Source organism: Muntiacus reevesi, chromosome 1 (genome assembly GCF_963930625.1).
Source record: "Muntiacus reevesi chromosome 1, mMunRee1.1, whole genome shotgun sequence".
In the NCBI taxonomy this organism is placed as follows: Eukaryota; Metazoa; Chordata; class Mammalia; order Artiodactyla; family Cervidae; genus Muntiacus; species Muntiacus reevesi.
Genome location: NC_089249.1, coordinates 198,733,312 through 198,754,840, shown reverse-complemented (window position 1 = coordinate 198,754,840; position 21,529 = coordinate 198,733,312). Strand labels below are relative to the sequence as shown.

Genomic DNA, 21,529 nt, shown 5'->3' with positions numbered 1-21,529 from the left:
CCGGCACTTTACATTCACTGGTTTTTAAGTTTTTTTTTTTCCTTTTTTATTTTTTTCTCTTAATCTCAAAAGGCGGGGTGGGGATCAAGGTGGGGGGGCTAGCCAGGGGGCAGCAGCAAGTATGCTAATTCTCTCTCTCTCTCTCTGGTCCTGCAGGCTGGAGACCGCTCCAGGTGAGGGTTCCGGCCCCCACCATCCTGCCAGGCCCACCGCTACCCCCAGCCCCGGGGTGCCCCCAGAGCCCCCGCCTGGAGCTCCCCCTGTGCCCGGACCTCACTCTCGCACACACACGCACACACACACATCCACTCAGCTTCACCAAGATGATGGAAATAACAATTTCGCTGTTTTTCTTTTTTTCTTTTTTTTTTTTTTGTACCAGGCAGTTAAAAAAAAAAAAAAAACACCCCAAAAAAAGAAACCACAAAAAAAAAAAAAAACAACCAAACAAAAAAACTTTTTGCTGTGTCCTTTCTGAACAGTCAGCACGTTCCCCCTCAAATAGTTTTTTGTTTGTTTGTTTCCTGAAACGCGAGAATTCAGCAGTTATCTTTGGCAACACTTTATCACGACCTTAATTTAAAGAATAAAAATAAAATTGATCCACGTCTATATACAGTATGTGATTGCGTGGAGTTGGGGTTGGGGGCTGGGCTGGGAGGGTGAGGGGGTCCCGGCTTTGGGCCCATGCAGATGCTATGGCCCCCCGAGACAGGCTAGCGGGCGGGCAGCAAGAGGAGGGTTAAGGCGGAGTGGGTGGGCAGGGCTGGCGGAAGCTGAGCGCAGAGCTAGGGGCAAGGATTTAGTGCAATTCCCGAGGAGGTTTGTGTTAAAGTGTGCTCGGCGGGGGGGTTCAGCCCTTGGCCCCCCTCCCCACCCCGTAGTCCTAGAGGCCTGGATTCCCCTAAGTCCGGTCGCCCCCCCTGGCCAGGACGACAGCTGTGATTTTTCAGTTGGCTTTATTGCGAGGGGGTGTTTGGGAGAGGCCTGGGCCCCTCAGGGAACCTCTCTGGGAGCTGGGGTGGGTGGGTTGGGGGTCCCTGGCCTGGGCACTCGAGCTCGCCTCAGGACACTGGGGTGTGGACGGGGCCACCCGGCCCTGGGCTCCCCTGCCACCCCCCTCAGGAGGGGGTGTCCTGAGACATTTGGGGGGCTGATGGGCTCGGGGGGTAGGGGGAGCAGGAGGAAAACAAAAGCTATCCTGTAGGAACAATGATGAAAGTTGCCTTCTTTAAAAGCTTCCCTTTAAAAACAAGAACAAGATGGGGTTTGTCACAGAACAGAGGGGTGCGGGGTGACGGGCCAGTGGCTGGAAGTGGGGGGGCAGGGAGGCCCCTGCACCTCGGGCTTTGACTAGGAAGGGTCTCAGCTCAGCAGAGTGTCTATTTACAGGGTCCCACGCTAGGGTTGCATATGCGACAGGGGGTTAGGGGTTGGGGAAGGGTGCCCTGGCCTCTGGCAACATGGTCTCCCCAGCCCTGGCCCCAGTCCGTGGCCTGTGGCTCGGTCAACACCGGGCCTTTGGGGGGGTGGGGGCCAGAGGCTGGGGGGAGGCAGGTGCCAGCCCCCAATTACAGTCAGTGCCTTTGAGTAAAAAGAGGGGTGCAGGGGGGATCTAAGGCCCTGGAGGTGGGGCCCCCTGCTGCCCACCTCGACGGGGATTGTGGATCCAAGATGGCAGCTCCCCGGTGGCCACAGGAAGGGCGGCCATGTTGGAGGTTGGGGGACAGCAAGGGTGGGGGGGTGTGTCGGGGTGGGGGGCACAAGGGCAGGGAGACAGGAATGCTCTGGCTGGTTGGAAGGCCAGCCCTCTCTTGGGCCCATCCCTGAGCTGGGGAGTCGGTAAGGAGGGTCCCCGCGGACAATGGTGGCCACTGTATGGCTAGCAGTTGATGAGACATCTCAAAATCAGAACCCAAAAAAGGGACAGAAGGGGGAGGGGGCGGGTTCGGTGGGGTGGGGGTGGGGGGACACGGCAGAAACACAAAAATCCCACAGCCCTGCCTGAAGGCAAGCCCCTGTGGTAAAGCACAAACGCCTTAGAAGGCTTTGCCCTCACTCGCCCATGACTTCCTGACCCCCTTTGCTCACCTCGGGGAACAGAAGTGGATTCTACGTCTGTGGTGGGTTTGTCTTTTTATTATTTTGTACAAAAATAAATCGACTTTTAGGAATTTGTTTGCTCTCTCTCTCGCTCGCTCTCTCTCGCTCGCTCGCTCTCTTTTTTTTTTGTCTTTTTGACTTTTCATAGAAGTTGGTTGCAACTTGTAAACATTTTTTTTTAAATTAAGATAAAGTGTAGTACCCGTTCTGTTACAAAGTGCCAAGACTCCTATTTGTGGTTGGTTGTCTTGTTGTTGTGTTTTTTTTTTCTTTCATTTTTGTAAAATCTTGTTTTTATTGCTTTTTGTGACACTGGAACTTCTGGACACTCTAGCTCCCCCATCCCTGACACTGAGACCCTGGGTTCCTGCTCTTGGCTCCTTCACCCCCTCACTATCGTCCGCTCCTCTGAGGAAAAGTATATTTTATATATATATATATATCTATATATAAATTTTGTCTTTAAGGAGGAAAAGAGGGGAAAAAAATCTAATAAAAAGTGCTTTTAAAAACTGGGAGAGGGCTAGGGAGGGGAGTGGGTGAGGACAAATAGTTTCCAATCTCCAAGCGCACAGGGTCAGGGGATGAAGACAGGGGGTGGTAGGGATGCCCTGAGTGGTGGCCCATTGGGTCCCGCCAGGTTGTAAGTGCCGTGAAGAAAGGCGGCGGGGGCCCTTGGGGAGTCACCCTGGCATCCCCCCATTCCCCATCTTCTTCCCTTTCTCCAAGCCTGGAAATAAAATAGATTTGTGTTGCAGTGGCCAGGAGATAATGGGGGCCCACAGGCAGGAATGGGAGGCAAGGAGGCAGTGGGAGAGATGGAGGGGGAGACCCCCACTTAGGAAGTGCCCTGAGGAAGGAGGGTGGGGGTGGGGGTGGGGCCATTTTAACGTCCACTCACAGCGGACAGAAATCATTTTTTAAGGTCTTGTCTCGAAGACTCTAGAAACCAGTGAGGGAAGGAAAAGAAAAGACCACCTGGGTCCCTGGCTTCCCCCGAGACCACCCTCACCCCTGCCGGGACCTGGGATCCTGATCAGGCCTCAGATGGGACCCCAGACCCAAACCCAGTGGCAGTGGTGGGGGGGGGGGTGGGTCACCCAGGGAGTTCAGAATCCTTGTGTCCCACAAAAACCCCAAACCAAGCCCCGAAAGCCATCGATGGGGTGGGGGAGAAGCGGGGCTGGGGGCTGGGGGTGGGGTGCGGGTGGGGCAAGGGTCCCCGTGGAGGGGGAGAACGGTCATGAAGGAGAAAAATCGGAGAAAAGCACTACCCTAGATTCTGTGACGCTTCATATATATATATCTGTATATATATATATATATATATAGATATAGATATCTGTATATAGAGATTTTCTTTTTTTGTGTTTTTGGGGGGTGGTGGGTGATTTGCTCTCTCTCTCTCTCACTTTCTCGGGTTTCTGTTTTGCTTTTTTTTTTTTTTTTGGTTTTTCAAGCGAGTCCGGCCGCGAAGCTGCCGTCGGCGGTGGTGGCCCCGGAGCCCCCGTCGCCTCCCCCTGCGGCGCTCGCTACATTCAACCTGCCCAGGCCATCGGGGCTAGCCTCGTCCTCCTCCTCGTCCTCGTCCTTAAAGTGCTTCTCCTGGCCATTGCGCCGCGCGGCGGCAGCGGTGTCATCTTCGGGCGAGTCGGGCGGGGCGGGGGCGCCAGGCGGTGGGGGCGCGGGGGCCCCCGGGGCTGGAGCGGGGTCGGGCCCCCCAAGCGCCCCGCCCCGCACACGGGGCTTGCGGCCACGGCGCGAGGGCACGCCGTTGCAGCCGTCCTTCTTGAGGTGTCTGTGCAGGTGGTCGGAGCGCACGAACGTCTTGCAGCAGCTGTCGCACTGGTAAGGCCGCAGGCCGGTGTGCACGCGCATGTGGTTCTTCAGGTCGTAGTTGTGCGCGAAGGCCGCCCCGCACTGCTGGCACAGGTACGGCTTCTCGCCCGTGTGCTTCCTCATGTGCACCTTGAGCTTGTCCTGCCTGTGGACGGGCTGAGGGTCAGCGGGCGCCCCGGAGGGCAGACCCCTCCCGGGATGGCAGCCCTACCCAGCCCGCCCCACTGGCCTTGGAGCGGGAAACTGGGACCTTCATGGGAAGATGGGCTTGCACCCTGGGTTGGGGGGGCAGGGAGGGCACCCCAGCGGAACACGGTGAGCGGGTTTAGGTCCCCATTCTGAGAACAGCACTGAGGAACCCACAAAGGTCTAAAAAGGGCCTCAGACCCTGCTGGCTGTGTGGCCCCAGAACAACAGCTGAACCTAAAACCCTCTTTCTTTTTTTGTCAACAGTGCTGGATCAACTCACTCACCAGAGATGGCAAGATGGCAAGGGCATTCTTAACCACTGGACCACCAGGAAAGTCCCACTGAAACCCCTCACCTTTTGTTTTTGGCTGCGCTGCAAGATCTTAGCTACTCGACCAGGAATCAAACCTGTCCCCCCCTGCAGTGGAAGCTTGGAGTCTTAACCATTAGATCACCAGGGAAGTCCCACTGTAACCCCTTTCTTATCCATAGAAAGAGGAAGGGAAGACACCTCTCTCCTGCCTGGGGTTCTGCCCAGTGGCAGATGCATAACTTAACACTACAGGTATTTATCCCTGCTGAGTATGTGCATGCTTAGTCGCTCAGTCATGTGTGACTCTTTGTGATCCTATAGACTGTAGCCCGCCAGGCTCCTCTGTCCATGGGACTCTCCAGGCAAGAATACTGGGGTGGGTTGCCATGCCCTCCTCCAGGGGATCTTCCCCACCCAGGGATCAAACCAGGGTATCCTGCATTGCAGGTAGATTCTTTACCATCTGAGCCACCAGGGAAACCCTGTTCCAGGTGCTGAAAATGCTCCAGAGGACAAGGCGGAATGCCGTGGGTCCTGGAGGAATTGGTGACTGAGAGGGTTAAATAGTCCTGGTTTTAGCTCTGAAAGATCTCTGTCCTGGGAAACCCCTGGGTCACTGTAAATCCAGGGCAGTTGGTCATAGCAGTAACCAAGTCCCCCCACCCCCTAGTTCCTGCCAAATCCCCCCTCCCCTGCCTCACTCCACTCTGGCCATGCTGGCTTCCTGGCTATGAGCCCAGCACACCAAGAACCACGGGCCTACATCAGGGCCCTCACACATGCTGCTCCCACGACCAGAGCACTGTTTTTCTTCTCAGATCTTCACAACTGAATTTTGGCCCAAATGTGAGCTTCTCAGAGAGGCCCAACCAGCACTCCTTCACTCTTGGTCCCTTGTGCTACTGCCTTGTTTCTCATCTGTCTCCCTGTCTGAGCTGTGAGCCATGAGAGGAGGGTATGATTCCAGGGTCCCTCTCTGCCCCCTCTCACCCCACAAACTGCAGTGTGGACCAGGCTCAGCCTAGGACCTCTGGCCTACAAAACCGATCATCTCATCAGTTCTGGGGTTATCATGGTGCAAGTGTTGCTCTGTCCTGCTGAGCTCTTCAAATGTGACTGGTCCAAAGTACAGTGTGCAAGAAGTGCAAAAGACACCCCAGATTCTGAAGACTTCCTTTACTCAAAGTGATGTGAAATATCTCATTTATAATTTTGCTTATTAATCACATGTTGAAATGGAACTAACAGATTATGCAAAATATGATTAAGATTACTTTCACCTATTCCTTTTACTTTTTGAAAATGTGGCTGCCAGAGAACGTAAAGTCACAGAGGTGGCTCACATGGTGCTTCTGTTGCACTATGCTGGTTCATACTGATGGGGGTGGATTCCTTCCTGGAATCCACAAGGCAGGGGCAGGGACCTGGATCTCCAGAGCTCTGGCAAGCATCTGACCTGCTCTTTGTTGCAGACTCTTGCACTCTACTGAGTCCCTCTGGGTCTCTCCCTTCTGATGTCCACCAGACTGAGAACTTCTTCAGTGCCAAGACTAACAGACTCCTACTCATCCTTCAAAACCCCACATGAAATGCCCCTTTGCCTCCAGGAAGTCTTTCCTAACCCCAACACAAAGGCCTGCACCCATCCGCTGCCGCCACCCAGCCTCTTTCAGTCTCAAGTCTCTTCCTCTGGCACCACTCACAGAGCTGATGTCCCAGCTTGTTCTAACTCTTCTAGGCTCCTTGCTGTCCTGAGGATCAAATCTTGGCCCAATGCAACCAGACCCTTGACTACTCTCTGGCTTGTTATCCTCACATGAGCCAACAGAATTTGGGCCACAATGAACTCACTGCTCCCTAGATTAACTGGGGCTGTCACCAGGAAGACGATGGCGATTGCCAGGCATTCCCCCTTCTACCTGCTCAGGTGCCCTGCTCACATCCTGGAGCCTTGTCACGGAGGGAACAGGAGGGACTCAGACTATTCTAGCACTACATGGAGATTTCCCCAGCTGAGGCTTAGAAGCTCAGAGAAGGGAAGTGACTTGCCCTGAGTTGCACAGAGGGTTGGGGGCTGCGCCAAGGTGCAGTGGGTGGTGGAGGCAGCCTGGGTTTCATCACTTCAAGCCCCAGTCCGGGTAATTATAGCCCCGGCCGCCACAGGCCCCGCTTACTCAACTCTCTAGTGTGACTCAGAGGGGCCCCTAGGCTCCCCGGTCTGGAGGGAGGGGTGGGAGCTGGGGCCCTGGGTGGGGGTGGGCAGAGAGGAGTCAGGTGGGCATATGGGAGGAAGATGCTCCATGCCTCAATTTCCCTGACTGAGGGAATCAGTAAACAGTAAAAGGAATCAGCCCCGAGCTGAATGTGGGGCAGCCAGGAGAACTCCAGATTAGGTGAAACGAAGCCTTGGCGGGATGGGTGGTGGAGTAGGGACATTACCTCTCCAGACCTGGGCTTGCTAGGTCTCCTCCAAGCTGCTCCTCCCAGGCTCAGAGATCCTGAGGGCAGGACCCCAGCTATCCCAGTCCACCCTCCCCATTTCTGAAGGGAGAGGAAGGACCCCAAGACCACCAGCACCCCAATCTCACCAAAAGGGGAAGCCAAGCCACCATCCAGGTGGCTTGCCTCCCAGCCAGTGCCCTTTGCCCCTGCCTGGCACTCCAGAGTCCTGGAGTCCCAGCCACACCCTCCTCTCCTGGCCTGCTGGGAAGGGGGCCCCGGTACTGGGCTGGGGGTCAGCCCCCAGATTCTATCCCCATGGGGTGGGGCTGGGAAGCTGGGACAATAGCCTCTTTCTTCAGCCTGGGTGGGCGTGGCTGGGGGAACCCCAGGGCGGATGAGGGTAGGGGGTGATGCTGAGTCACCCAGCCTGGTAAGGCCCCTGCACACCAGCCAGCCCCCCGCCCCCATTGGGCTGGCCCACAAAGCCCAGCCTGCCACCTCTGGACTCCTAAGACCTGGCCTCAGACATCTCCTCTCCAGGCCCCAAGCCCAGTGACCCCGAGCCCTTCCTCCTCCACTGGCTGTGGCCCATCCTATAAGCTGAACCAGCCCCAGGGCCTTTGCACTGGTGCTTCCCTCTCTGCCTTTCCCTTGCCCTCTCCTTCTTTGGGTCTCAGTCCTCGGGGAAGCCTCCCTGTGGTGGGCAGCATCCACAGCTGCCCTCTTGCCTGGTTCTCTGCTCTTTTCCTCCCTAGCACTTTCCACCAACTGATGTTATCAATTCTGTGGTCGTATCCTGCATATGCCCATCGCCCCCATGGGGATTTTGGTGTTTCTCTACTTTGAGAACAGGGCCTGGCACCCAGTAGGCACTTGTACATGTTGGCTGAATGAAGCAGGTTCCCTGGGCTCATGGAAGGCTTGTAAGTTAAACACAATAACCAGAGCGCCCTGCTCCCAGTGGGTCTGTGGTGTTCTCCCAAGGCCCAGATTCTTCAGTCTGGAGAAGAACCACCACAGGGAAAAAGAAGAGCTATGCCAGGGACGTCCCTGGTGGTCCAGTGGTTAAGAATCTGCCTTGCAATGCTCAGGACGTGGGTTTGGTCCCTGGTCAGGGAACTAGGATCCCACATGCCTCGGAGCTCCTGAGGACATGAGCACCAGCTAGAGAATCCGTGCGCCGAAAGGAAAGATTTGAATGATGCAATTAACACCCGATGCAATAAATAAATAAAAATATTTTAGAAAAGAAAGAAGAGCTGCCCCTTGGGCTCTGCCTTCCAGCCTCACACATTTTGGCACCGCCTGGCACGCTTTAGGTTCAAGTGGTCAGCCTGTTTAGGCGCCGTGTGCCCACTCCCGTCATAGGCTTTCTTGACAGGCACACGCGGGTGGGGGGTGCACCAATGGAGAAGGCACCCTTGTAGGGTGTTTTTGCACACAGAGGCAGGATGTGAACGTGTGTGCACACATGATGGCATAGGGGGTCTGTGTGCAGCCACTGGACCAGGGGCCCCCAGGAAGTACCCCAACTCCCCACCGCGGAGGCGCCAACTCACCTGGTGAATCGGACCTTGCAGATGTTACACTCGTAGGGCTTCTCGCCTGTGTGGGTCCGGATGTGGCGCGGCAGCTTGCCAGCACCCTGGATGACCTTCTCACAGATGGGGCACTTCTGGAAGGCCTTGGCCCGGATCTTCTTCTCCACCTTCTGTGACCAGGCCGGGTAGACGTCCCCGTCGTGGGCGCCGCTGAAGTACTTCAGGTAGTAGTCCACAACGCCCTTGTCGTCCGCCCGTGACTCCTCGTCGCTGTCCCCCGCCGTGGCCGCCCCCGCCCGGCCCACCGACGACATCATCTGCTGCAGCAGCGTGCTGGCCGCCAGCCCGTCCGCATCAGCCCCGTCCGCGTCCTCGCCTTCAGCCGCGCCTGACAGGAAGCCCGGAGAGTCGCCTGGCTCCGGGGCTGCCTCCGACAGTGAGGCCGCCTCCTCCTCCCCGCCCCGGCCGTAATGGCCGTTCTGCGTGGCGGTGGATGGTGGGACCACGGGGGTTGGGAAGAGGCCCCCTGCCGGGGCGTCCTCATCCCGCTCTGGCCACAGACCTGGGTTGCTGTCGCCCTCATCCCCATCCCCGGCTGGGGGCCGCTCAGCCGGGGGGCCGGGCCCGTAGAAATCCAAGCCATTGCAGTCGCCAGCAGCCACGGCGGCCACGGCGGCGGCCACGGCCTCCTTGGTGGCATCCAGGTCATCATCGGATGCGCCAAAGGCAGACCATGGGAAGGAGGCGGCCGCGGTGGCGGGCAGGCTGTTCATGGGATTGGTCTGGAAGAACTCGAGGTACTCCTTGGCGCGAAGGAGGTTTCGCTGATCAATTTGATCTACGAGGTCCAGCTGCCCGGCATCGGCGCCTGCGTCGGCTGCCAGGATCTGCCGGTCGAGGAGGTCGGCGCACACGTGGCTCACAGCGGGGATCTCGAGCAGGCGGGCGGCGCTGAGGATATCGCCCACGTTGGCCGTGCTGACAGTGAGTGTGGCCGTGTAGGCGAAGTCCATGAGGGCCGTGAGTGCCTCAGCGCTGACGAAGTCGATCTCGTACACGTTCTGCTGGTCCACCACAGCGCCTGATGTGAACAACTTCTTGAAGTACTGGCTGCAGGCGGCTAGCACCGAGCGGTGCGTGGGGAATTCGCGGCCCTCTACCAGGATCACCACGTCACACAGCAGGCCCTGCGTCCGCTGCTCGTTGAGTCCGCTCAGGATGTCACTGCTGTGGTCGGGGAACGGGATCCCGATGGGGCCGTCCACGCCGCCGGCCATCTTCCGCGCCGAGACCTGCAGCACCAGGGAGGAAGGGGCAGTCGTGAGGGTCGGGGCTGGAGAGTGGGTATACGGATGGGGCCAGCTGGGCAGCAGGACCCTTGGAGAGTAGTCCCCCCAGCCTCAGTTTCCCTGGCTCTGCATTAGGATGGTCTGTGGTCCGTGGTCATCACTGTGGGATGACACTGGCAAAACCCAGTCGGTGCCTCAGGGATGAACACCAGCCCCCTCCCCTCTTTAATGGACGGGAGACCCCAGCTGAGGGGCGGTTTGAAGTGACATGGGAGCACACAGAAGGTGCTCAATAAATGCCCAGCATGAGTTGCATCCTAGTGAATCTGAGCACAGGCTTCTGCCCATCCCCTCTCTAGGAGGCCAGGGTGGTGACATAAGGCACCCACTGTGCGCCGTCCTGGCTGAGCACCCTGCAGTCCCGTAGGCAACGTGGTCTCTGCTGCAGAGGTGAGGAAGTGAGGCTCAGGGAGTCCCAGGACCCCGTGGCTGCTCCTCAATTCAAACCCAGGGCGCCTGACCCAAGAGCCATTACCCAAACAGTGTGGCTGTCCAACCCTGCCTGGCCCCTCAGCCTCCCTAACCTTCCCTCCTGCTGCTTGGTCAGACCCAGTTCTCTTGGGGGGCTCTGACTCAGCAGGAAGGGGCGAGGCCAAGACCCGGGGTCCTGGCCAGAACCATGGGGGCCGTGGGTGTGCCCTGGTGGGGTGGGGCCATGACTCTTCAGGAAGAACCCCTTCCTGCCATGTGGAGCCCCCAGGACATAGCTCAGCCCTTGCAGTGAATAACTGCAGGGAACCAGGCCACTGTCAGGTGCTCCTCCCTGCCCACTTGAGCTGACGCTGTCGAGGAGCAATGGGGGGCCAAGGGCCTCCTGTCCACTTCCTGCCTGGCCAGTTCCTCTCCTTTAGGCCACCGTGTCTGCACTGTTCAGCCTAGGACAAGACTCTGCCGCTCTTGGTGCCTCAGTCTCCCCATCTGTCAAATGGGCAGAAGCCTTTGGCAGAGCAGGGCCAGAGGGGGACTCAGTCTCGCCCCTCTCCCCCCCTCCTTTTTTCCGCCTTCCCCTGGGCTGTGACTCATCCACCCACTCGGGCGCTTGTGCAACCCCCTGGCTCCTGTCCCCACCCTCCACCCTCTCCGGGGAACCCCTGGCTGCCCAGAGCCACCCAACAAAACCCACATTCCTTGGGCCCAGCTGGCCTGCTTTCAGGACGGAGCCCCCGCTTGTCCCTGGGGAGAGGGCCTGAATCCAGCCTTCCTCAGCCTCCCTGGGACCCCCAGCTGAGTCACCCAGCTCAGGTCTAACCCGATCCCTCCTGCTAGGTAGGCCTCTCGCGGGATGCAGGCGGCTGGCCCAACCAGTCCCAAGGACCCAGGGCCGCCCTGGGAAGCGGGGTCCAGGCCTTGGGGCCGACACAGAGGCCTTTGTGTGGTGCACAGGCAGCCAGTACACTTCCCGGGACGCCTCTCTCCACGGCCCGCCCTCTTTCCCGCCGACCGCACCAGCTGCTCAGCTCCCCCCTCTGTTCCGCCAGTCCGCCGTGGGTGCGGGGGGAGGCTCAGATGTGGCTGTTGGGAGCAGGAGGATGTGGGGGGGCGCGACCCCATCCAAGGCTCGGCCACAGGAGGCCTCGGCAGAGCCCCCTGTGGCGGCTCCCACCCCCTGCCACCATCTGCCGTCTGGCCCCGGGTCCCTGGGAGCGAGTGGGCAGATGGGCCTCCGGATCAGACCGGCCTCGGCCCCTCCTCTGATCCGGGCCACCAACACGCCAAGATGGCCACCCTTGCCCTGCCTGCCAGTGTCCCTTCAGGTGCCTCCTGGGGCCTCTAGGTCGGGACCTGAATTGGTCCAGGTGACTCACCCCTGCCATGGCCACTCCACCCCCGCCTCCCCACCAGGCCAGGCACTGGTGCAGACCTACTTCAAGTGCGAAGTCAGCCAGTTGGGAAGGAGCGGGCTCTGTCCTTGAACCCATCCTGGGGCGATGGTTCAAGCCGTGGGCCTGGGTCTCCACCAGCTGGAAGAGTTGGACCAAGCGCACACAGCCTGCTGTGTGGGGCAGTCCTTGGGTCTGGGCTGGGTCTGGGGGTCCGAGTCCCTGACCTTCCCCAGCTGGGGCCTCTTATTTCCCCAGCTAATCATCTGATATGAATTTGGGCAAACTCTGGGAAATAGTGGAGGACAGAGGAGCCTGGTGTGCTGCAGTCTCTGGGGTCGCAAAGAGTCAGACATGACTTGGTGACTGAACAACAAATCACGTGAGACTCTCCTTTCAAGGGCAAGGCCTGGGGTGATGCAGGCCAAGGGAAGCGCCCAAGAAAGCAGCATGAACCCCATTCACAGATGAGAACACTGAGGCCCAGAGACAGCTAGAAGCCAGGCCGAGAGCACCCAGCGAGGTTGACCCAGGAGCCCACAGAGACGAGAGGCTGGTGGTCCCCCAATCCTCCCCTACACACTTCCCAGCAAGCCGCAGCCTCTTTTCTCGGCCTGGAAACTAAACTGGCCACCTGGCTTAACCCTCTCTCCAAGAACTCATGCCACCTGCCTGCCACGCCCCAGGCCGCTGTCCCCACAGGGGCCTCTTGGGGCCCTCCCTCTAAGAAAGGGGAGGAAGTCCCTGTGAGATGGGAGACGGAGGTCAGGTGGGGTCCTGGTGGCAGAAAGTACTGATGACTAAGCACCCACTGTGCGCCACGGCAGGGTCTCACCAGGAGAGCCCTTCTTTGCTCTAAGAGGCCCTGCTGGCGGCACCTGACACCTAGTAGGTGCTCCCGCACTGGCGGTTTCCTCGGTAATGATGAGCCAACGAAACCTCTCTCCTCCAGGAAGCCCCACCCCCCACGCTGGCCGTGTCCACACCCTCAACGGCCAGGGTCCCTGAGCTCAGGCCCACACCCACCCAAGGCACGGTCTTTCATCACAGCTCCACCCCCACACTTGCCTCCATGGGATTTCCGGGGCCGTTTGGTGCTGACTCGGCGGCCGGCCGAGGGGCAGGCCTCGGCAGGCTCCTCCTGGGCTGGAGGTGGGGCACCCTCCTCCCTCTTGGGCTGCTCCCAGGCCCCTACACCCGGCCCTCCCCTGGGCAGCACACAGTAGGGGTGCAGCAAACAGCAGGAGGAACCAAAGACCAAAGAGCTATGCACTGGAGTGAGCCCACGCCCAGCCCTGCCCACCTGGCTAGCAGGCACACCCAGTACCAGGGGACGGTGCCAGTCCCACCTCCAATCTAACCTAGGGTCACTTGCTGCAGCAGGCGGCTAGGACCTGGGCCAGCTTTGGGCCCTCCTCGGTGCCCTAACTTTCAAGACCTAAGTGGACCCTAAGCTGTAGAGATGAGGAGACGCTCAGAGAGCTGCTAAGACCAGGGCAAGGTCACACAGCAGAGCGGTGGCCAGGCTGGGACTCAAATACTCTGACCTGAGCTGCCACACTCACCCACTGGGGATGCAGGATGAGGCTGGGAGAGTCCAAACCTGGTCCCCAGAACATCAGGGGGCCAAGCCCAGGGTGGTGCCCTGGGAGAGGGTGGGTGGAGGAGACTGAGGAGTCCCCAAGGTCAGGTGCAAGCTGAGGCCGGGCCTCCCCCTCCTACCCACACCCCCCAGGAAGGGGGTGGCCAGCAGCAGGTAGGTACGTAACCGTCAGCTGATGCCTTTTTGGAGGAGAGTCCAGGGAGGGGGGCAGCTTAATGGGGGTTACAGGCTCCCACACCCACCCAGGGAGAGAACAAAAGGGAACTCCTTCAGGGACCTCTGACACCTACTATGTGCCACGGCAGCCCAGGAGCACATCCTGGTCTGGCCACCTCCAAGCTGGGTGACCTGGGGCCAAGAAAAGCACCTGTTTCCTTGGGAGTTGTGACGGTAGCAAAGGGTTCCACTCTAGTCCACTCAGCAAGCCTTGGCCTAGGACCTACCATGTGCCACTGACAGTCTCCAAAGGCCTGATGAGGTGGTTCGCCCCCTGCCTTGTGGATGGGGGTGGGCTTTCAACTTCACTTCTGAACATTATACCAGAGGGACTCCATCTCCCTCTCCATCTACTATGTGCCAAGGAAGTGCCAGGCAGGCCCCAGGAGGAAGCTGAGCCATCCTCTAGAGGGGAAAAAACCGGCCCAGAGAGGGTAGGCGGCAGGCCCAAGGTCACACAGCAAGTCTGGCATCCAGGTGCGGCTGCCAGGCCAGCGCCCGGCCGCCCCCACCCCCTCCCAGCCTGGCAGCTTGTGTTGCAAGGTTGGTCCTGACGGGTTACCCCGCCCTGACCTGGTGCCAATCCCTGCCTGGCCCGGTCCCCGGCCTGGGGTTTAATGGGACAGGAATGCAGCGTCCTGGTCGGGGGGTGGGGGGCACCAATGGCTCAGGGTGACTGTGGCTGCCAGCTGTCGGCCGGCCCCCTGCCCGCCTGCCCTCGCAGGCCTCTCTCCGGGCCAGACACCAGCAAACAGGCCCTCGGCCATTTTATGTGTCCATTTATTGCCCTAAATGGGGAGGGGCTTCCTGCCCGGGCCTTAAAGGGCCAGAGGCAGGAAGGCTGTGGGCCCACTGGGAAGTGTGTGTGTGAAGACCGGAGGGGGTGGGGATTAGGAGGTCATGGGGCTCCTATCTGACCCCCAGCTCATGGGTGGGGCCAAGGCCCACCCTGTTCCCACGCTCTGAGTGCCATATTGGGCCAGGAAGTGCAGCCCTGACACCAAGTCCAGGTTTCAAGAGGAAGCCCTGAGAAGACAGATCTGTTTTCAGTGGAGGTAGAAGGAGTAAGCTTCCTGTCACTGGGGGTAACCAAAGCTGGGCTTCATGGAAGCCCACCAGTGTCTACCCTGCCCTTAGCTCAGATTGCACGTGCTTATCCAAGATGCCCAGGAGAGGCCTGGGTGACTTCTAGGAGCCTTGCCCCTCTCTTCATCCAGATCACTCCCTCATGCCCTCCCCAGAGGCTGGCTTGTTACCTGGAGGCACCACCCCCGCCCCCACCTGCAGCCTGAGCAGGTGGAAGGCTCAGCCTGGAAACGCCAGACAGAGGGGCGCATGGCCCATGGGGCCCCCAGGCTCCTGTGCTTACAGATCCAGCCCTTCCCGGCTACCAAACACATCCTGACAGGAGGTGGGACAGGGCCCTGTTTTCCAGTCGAACCAGAAAGGCGTGGGTGGGGACGCTTCCACCCCATGGCCGTTCCCGGCCTGCTGGGGGACAGATGGAGGGCCTGCTTCTGTGGCCAGATTCTCCAGAGGGCGCCTTCCGCGCTCTGTTGCTTCAGAAACTTGGGCCTCAGGCCCCCCAGGGCCAGGGCTGGTCCCCCAACAGGTCTCAGTAGCCCCGGTGTCAACCCTCCCAGCTCTGGAAAGTGGGGCCTGTGATCACCACCCCACTTCACGGGCCAGGTCACTGAGGCAACCTGCCTGGGTTGCATGGCGGAGCAGGATTCGAACACAGGTCGTCTGTCTGGCTCCATCTCGCCTAACTAGTCCTTCCAGGGCTCCACCCACCTGCCCCCACACACACTGCCCCAGGTGCCAGCGGGGAACTAAATCCCCCCACCCTGGGGCCTTGGAGGCTGAGGACAGCTTATTCTCACACCCCCTCAGAACTGCCTTATGATAACCCAGGAAAAAAAAGGGAGAGGTCTGCCTAAGGTCACGCAGGGAGCCTGGGGCCAGGCTGGAGTCCAGCTGACACCTGTGAACTGGGGGAGCGGGGCGGGGGGGGGGGGGGCTTCAGAACAGAGACGCAGGAGGGCTCTCCTGGGCCCTGACACTACCCAGCAGTCACTCAATAAACATCCCTGGAGAATCACAGAGTAAATCCTCAGGACAACGCTTTGGGGCTAAAGGTAATCTCCCCTTTGTAGTGATGGCCACACTGAGGCTGGCCGAGGGGAGGCAACCTTCCTAAGTGGACCTCAGATGGAGGTGAGGGAGGGCCAGGCTGAGACTGGACCACACTGACCCCCATCCAAGCCTGTTCCTCTGGTCTCCACTGCCCAGGGCTGTTGCAGCTCAGTTTATGGTCTATCAGGTGCCTGGAGCACAAGGTGACAGGTGGGGGGGGTGTCATAGTCACACATACCCCTCAACAGGATCCCTGCTGTACCCCAAGCTGACCCAGGTGCTTCCTCCACGAGGGAGGGAAGGAAAGGGAACACAGGTGGGCCTGCGGGCAGTACGTGGGGGAATTCACAGTAACCTCATTTCACAGAGAAGGATGTTCAGGCTCCGAGAGACTATGGGACCTGCCCAAGGTCACAGAGCAAGTGGGCTGGAATCTGAAACCCCAGTGGACCCCCTTCTCAGGCCAGCTCTGCTTCAGAGGGCCTGGCCCCAAGTCTTGGCTCTGTGAGGCAACCTGGGTCTCCTCGGGAATAATGGGTTGTAAAACACACACAATCTCCAAGGACCAAGGTGCCAAGGGGTGGGGCTGCAGCTCAGATGGGGTGGGAAGGGCCTGGGATGCTGGGACACTGACGCTCCTGCTGTGTGACCTTGGACACCTTGCCTCCCCTCTCTGAGCCTCACTGTCCTCTTGGGGCAGAGGCTCCATTTGGCTGACAGGTGCTTACTGTCAACCTCCAGGCCCTCTGTAAGACAGGTGAGCAGGTGCCCCTTGGCTGTGACATGAAGAGAACTCTAGATACCACTGGAGCTGGGCAGTAGGACCACAAGGGTCAGACCCAGCCCTGGTTGGGTGACCTTGGCCTGCTCTCTGCTTCCCCTGGGCCTCAGTCACTCCTGCCCCATTCGGCACCTTTCTGAGGCTTGTCTAAGCCCTGTGGCCCCACGCTTGTATTGGGCCTTCCTTCCTGGCCTCAGTTTCCCTCACATGGCATCAGGGACCACCTCCAGTCCAACAAACTCTGGATCAGTCACAAGAGTCCAAGGAAGGAAGGAAAAAAGCCCACAGAAGGACTAGCTCTTGCCTGTAGAACTCGCCCCCAGTGGATTAGGCTTGAGCACGGCCAGGCCTCAGTCTGCCACACAAAGAAAAGGGTGCAGGGGTTCCCTGCAGCCATTCACCCCTTGCTGAGGGCCTGTGCCAAGGGCTGTGTGGCTCCCCGCCTGGGGCCAGGGTGCTGACTGGCCACCACGCAGCCAATCAGGACTGAATAATAAATACCCCCCCAAAGTGACCCACGAATTAAAATTTCAGTGTCCCCGATGGCTCCTCTTTCCTTCATTAGGCATGCGGATCCCAGGGCTTCGCTCTTCCAGCCACCAGCTCCCGCCCCCCCGCCTCCCCCAGGCTCCCGTCTCCACAGCGATGGCTGGCGGTAAACAGAGCCCCGAGCCCAGCCGATAAGTGCCAGGCCCGGGTGATCTAAGGGCCCCACTGGGGGTGGCCCACGGGGGAGAATGCCCCCAGCCTGGAGCCTTGGAGGCCTGGGCAGCAGCAGAGCCCAGCCTGGACTCCCCAGTAGGAAGTGATCCGCTGACCCTGGGGAGGGCCCCCCCAGTGTGGGAGCGGCGCACTCGGGGTTACGCCCTGGCCCTGCTGGAGGAGGGGGGGGCTGACACGGAATCCTGGACGCCCTCTCCGGCCGGGCCTGCTCCGGCCCAGCTCTGGGAGGCGGCGGGTGGGGGGGGGGGGGTGCAAACCAAGCCCGCCACCCATGGGTGAGCCAGGTGGGCACACCCGGTGGAGGGGCACCAGCACCTCTCTCACTTCCGCCGCCTGGCTAGGGGAAGAGAGGAGTTGCCTGCCTCCCCCTGCCACCCCGCCAAGTGCTGGCTACCTTCCCCAAACATTCAGCAGGCGCCCACTGGGTGCCCGGGCCTGGTTGGACAGCAGTCTCTTGCTGCGGGCCACTGGACTCCCCCACCACCGGCCAGCCGGCGCGGACAGTGCCTCCCAGGACCCGCAAAGGCCTGGGCCCAGGGGGGTGCACCGGCCCCAGCGCTCAGCTCAGGCCCCTGCCTGGTTCCCAGGCCCGGGGCTGGGGGAGGGGGCCGGTTCCTAGGCCACGGAGGGAGGGAGGGCGAGGGAAGGGGCCAGATCCCACCAGCTTACCCCCTCCTCTGCTCGGGCTCAGGGTTCGCACGTGGTGGTGGCGTCAAGGGGAAGGAGGGGTGTCCGGGCCAGAGGAGACGGGGTCACGCGCTTTGGGGGCGCGGGCGGGGGAGAGGGGTACTCTCTGTCCCCTCACCCGGGGCCAGGGCCGGACGGCCGCGCGGGCAGGGCAAGGGGCCAGGCCGGTCCCCCCGCCCAAGGCTGAGTCAGGCCCGGGCGGGGGCAGGAAGCGGCCCCCTCCCCCGCCCCGGCCGCAGCGCGCAGCCCCCGCCCCGGCCCGCGGGCCCCCACCGCGCCGCCAGCGCGGGGTGCTCCTACCTCCTTCCCGGGGCAGCGGCGAGGGGGCCCGGCCCCGGCGGCGGCGGTGACGGCGGCTGCGGCTGGGCTGGCTCCCTCCGAGGGGCCGGGAGGCGGCAGTGAGCCTGGCCCCGCGCCACCCCCCGCCGCCGGCGGCCAATCCCCACCCGGGCTGGGGGGAGGGCGATGCAAATTACCCCGGATCTGGGTCCGCCCGCCCGCCTCCCCCACGCCCGGGCCCAGCCTGCACTAGGCCGCGCATCCCCGGGCTCGCCTGCGCCTCGCGGCCGCTCGGGCCGCCGCCCTCCCTGGGGAGCGCCTGGTGGGTGACCCCCCCCGGGGGCGGGGGGCTGAGGGGAGGGGGGCTGGGGACGGTTACACAACCAGGCGGGGAGGGGCTCCGGGGCGGGGAGGGGGCCGGCCCGCGGGCCGCGCAGCCGGAAGCCGGGGACCGCCACCGGCCCCCGGCAAGGGGAGCCCGGCTCCAGGCCCCGCCCCCGGACCGGCAGGGACCGCCCTCGAGCCGCGCCGCGCTATCGGCCCGCGGTCATTGGCTCGCCAGCCCGCCGCTCACCGCCCCTCCTCCGCACCGCCCCTACCCGCGGACCGCGGCGGGCTGCCGGCGCAGGGCACCCTGGAACTAGTAGTCCTAGCCGCCTGCCACCTGCCAGCCACAAGCGCGGGGGAACTACGACGCCCAGAGGCCCCAGCGGCCGCGCCCGCCCACCCGGACACCCCACCCCTTCCCCCTCCTTTGCAAAGCCCCCCTCCCTGTTTTTTCAGCCCCCTCCCCCCCATCCCCCATGGAGCTCAATCCTGGCCAACTCCAACGTATGCACGCAACACCGAATAGGCCCCCGGGGGGCAAGAGCGCCCCAAGTACCCAGCTGCAAACTTAGCATGCGACGCGCCCCCTATCTCCCCACGCCGGCTCCCCCCACCCTCAATGCAGCCCCGCTTCCCCTCCCCCTCTCCCCGCGCGCCAGGGAGCCCCCAAAAACCATGCACGGAGGCGGGGGGCCTGCCGCACAAACCCGTGCACTTCGCCCCCAATACCCCCTCCCGGGCGGCGCCCCCTCCCCGAGCTCGGGATCCAGGGCGCCTCCCGCCTCCGGGCAGCTGCCAACCACCCCCTCCTCTGAAACTTGCGGAACGTCCCCGGCTCCGGGGATCGCCCCTTCCCGAGAGGGCAGCGGTGGGCGCAGTGCCCCCGGCCCGTCCCCGCCCTGCACCCCGCGCTGGGGGCCGCGTCGGGCGCTGACTTACCTCGCGGGGCCGGGCCGGGGCCGGGGCGCGCGGGGCCGGGGCCCGGAGTTCGGACTGGGTTCCTTGGCCGCTCGCCTCTGGGGTCCGCGTCTCGCTCTCCCCTCGCTGGCTCTCCCCTCGTCGCTCCCTCGCTCCGGCGGCGGCGTCACTGCCCCTACAGTAACTGTACAGTACAGCCAAAGCCCCGTATGATGCTCGCGACTCCCTTCCTGGTTTCTCCGAGGGCAAGAGGGGTCCTCCCTTGTCTTAAAGGTGCCGCAGCCGCTGGCCCCCCCCACGCCCTGCCCGCCCCCCCCCACCCCGGCCTCAGAGGCCAGAACAGGCTCGGCAGGTCCCCTCTTGCCACGTCTCTGCCCTCCCGTGGGGCTTCGCCCGCTGCGCCGGGGAGACCGGGCTGTTATTAGGTTTTGTCAAGTTGGGGGGGGGTCCAGCCCGCCCCCGGCGCGCCCCCCCTCCTCTGACCTCTCCGCCCCGCTGCGCGGCGCCGTGCCAGCCTGCCAGCTTATCTGGCCCCAGAGCTCCCCGGGGCGCGGGGGGAGCGGGCCCCCCGGGGTGGAGGGGGGGTGGGGGCCTCCAGATAAACAGGCCCCCAGCCTCTGCGCGGAGGCGGGTGAGGGGGGGCGCGGGCTTTGCCCCCGACGCCTGGGGCGTGGCAGGATGGCAGCGGGGGCGGGGAGGGCTGTGCGCACTGCGAGGACCGACGCGGGCGTGGGTCGCGGCTGCCCTGGCTGCTGGGGGTGGGTGGGGGGCGAAGGGGTGGGGACCGCGGGCCTGGCGCCCGCCCTCTCTGGGGGCCTCAGTTTGCCCAGCTGCGGAAGGGGACCCGGGGGCGGGCTTTCGGCTGACGGCTCGGGTCCTCTGGGCTCCCGGGTCCCTAAATGAAACAGCCAACCTGCTCGCCCGCGATTATATAAAGGAGTCGCCTCCGCCCGCTGCGCCAAGGGGCGTAGCGGGGGAAGGGGTTGGCGAGGGGCGGGCTGGGCTGTTGTTTTCCCGGCTTTCCAAGTTCCCCCACCCAACTGCGGGCCACTGGGCGGGACGCGGCCCCTGCCCCGGACGCCTGAGTCCTGCGGTCCGCTCCCGCAAGGGTCTGCGTGGCTCGGGAGGGGTGGAGGTGGGGAGTGGGGAGGCGTTGGCTCAGCCCAACTTTTTTTTTTCCCCTGTCCATTTCTCCCACTTCCTCCCCGGTCGTGGGAGAGGTCCGGCGGGGGGACGGGGGAGGGGGAGGAGGGGGACGAGCGGTGAGAACAGAATGACCCGGCCAGGCCGCCTGCCCGCCGCACACAGTAGGCACCCGAGCAGGGCTGGCTGGTGCGATCAGCCGCCTGGCGGGGGCTCTGCGCCTCAGTTTCCCTCTTTCTCATTTCCTTGGTCGGAGAGGGCTGGCACCTGCTCCACAGCGGTCATTTACTGAGCGCTTCTCAGGTGGCTGGCTCTGTCCGGGGTCCTGTTTACTTCCATTCCAGCATCTAATGCCATGACCATGATCATTGTTTCTTGTTATTATCATTTTTTACCACCATTACCTTACATGCAGGAAAGTTCCACTGCCGTTAGTGAAACGCACATCTGTCCGTCTCTGACTTCAAAGCTTTCCACCTCTCCACCCCAACCTCCTGCACCTTACTGCCTCTCGACTCCCAAACGGGGTGAATGGGCTTTTGTATTAATAATTTGTCTTTAAGGGGAAACCCTGGAGGTCCCCAGAAGGGAAGTGACAGCCCCAGGACTTGCAGCCTGAAACCAGCCCCTGGGTAGGTGGAAAGGGACTGAGGGAGGGGCCACAGCCATCCAGAGTGAGGGCGGAACCCAGGGACTTTGCTCTAACGACCCTGCCTGGGAAATAAGCCCTCTTCCTTCTTTAAACCACCCTTCATCCACCCTGGGAGGAGAAGGGCCAAGCAGAAACACAGTTTGCAGGTCCCAGGATAGCACTTGGGCTCTGTAGATAAATGAAGCTCAGACCTTCGTCTTAAATGGTCTTACTTGCCATCCCGCAAGCTCCACCCACTCAGCCAAAGAGGGGTCACTCAGTGTCCCCTCTGTACCACCCAGCCTCAGATATCTGGTACTCTTCTCGGCAGTTGATAACCTGACTCGGAACGGGCAAGAGAACTTACATGTAAGATTGGCATTGAATCTAATCCTTATCAGGCCCCAGGAAAGAGCAGGGATTATGTGATTTCCATTTTACATTTGAGGAAATTGAGACCCAGAGAGGGAGAGAGCCCAAGGATGTTGG

The 21,529-nt window shown here is 61.5% G+C and overlaps 1 protein-coding gene across 4 annotated transcripts; it reads right to left on the bottom strand.

The window, feature by feature from the left end:
- Positions 1-347: 347 nt before the first annotated feature.
- On the bottom strand, positions 348-19,552 carry ZBTB7A (zinc finger and BTB domain containing 7A). 4 transcript variants are annotated; one of them, XM_065918030.1, is made up of 3 exons: positions 19,288-19,552; positions 8,446-9,719; positions 348-4,087 (listed from the first exon to the last, which is right to left on the bottom strand). In XM_065918030.1, the coding sequence occupies exons 2-3, from the start codon at positions 9,702-9,704 to the stop codon at positions 3,559-3,561; spliced, it is 1,788 nt and encodes a 595-aa protein (XP_065774102.1). In that variant the 5' UTR covers positions 9,705-9,719; positions 19,288-19,552; the 3' UTR covers positions 348-3,558. The 4 variants fall into 4 exon arrangements, with proteins under 4 accessions (XP_065774102.1, XP_065774103.1, XP_065774104.1 ...); XM_065918031.1 differs by lacking the exon at positions 19,288-19,552 and adding an exon at positions 18,043-18,333; XM_065918032.1 differs by lacking the exon at positions 19,288-19,552 and adding an exon at positions 17,725-17,983.
- Positions 19,553-21,529: the final 1,977 nt, after the last annotated feature.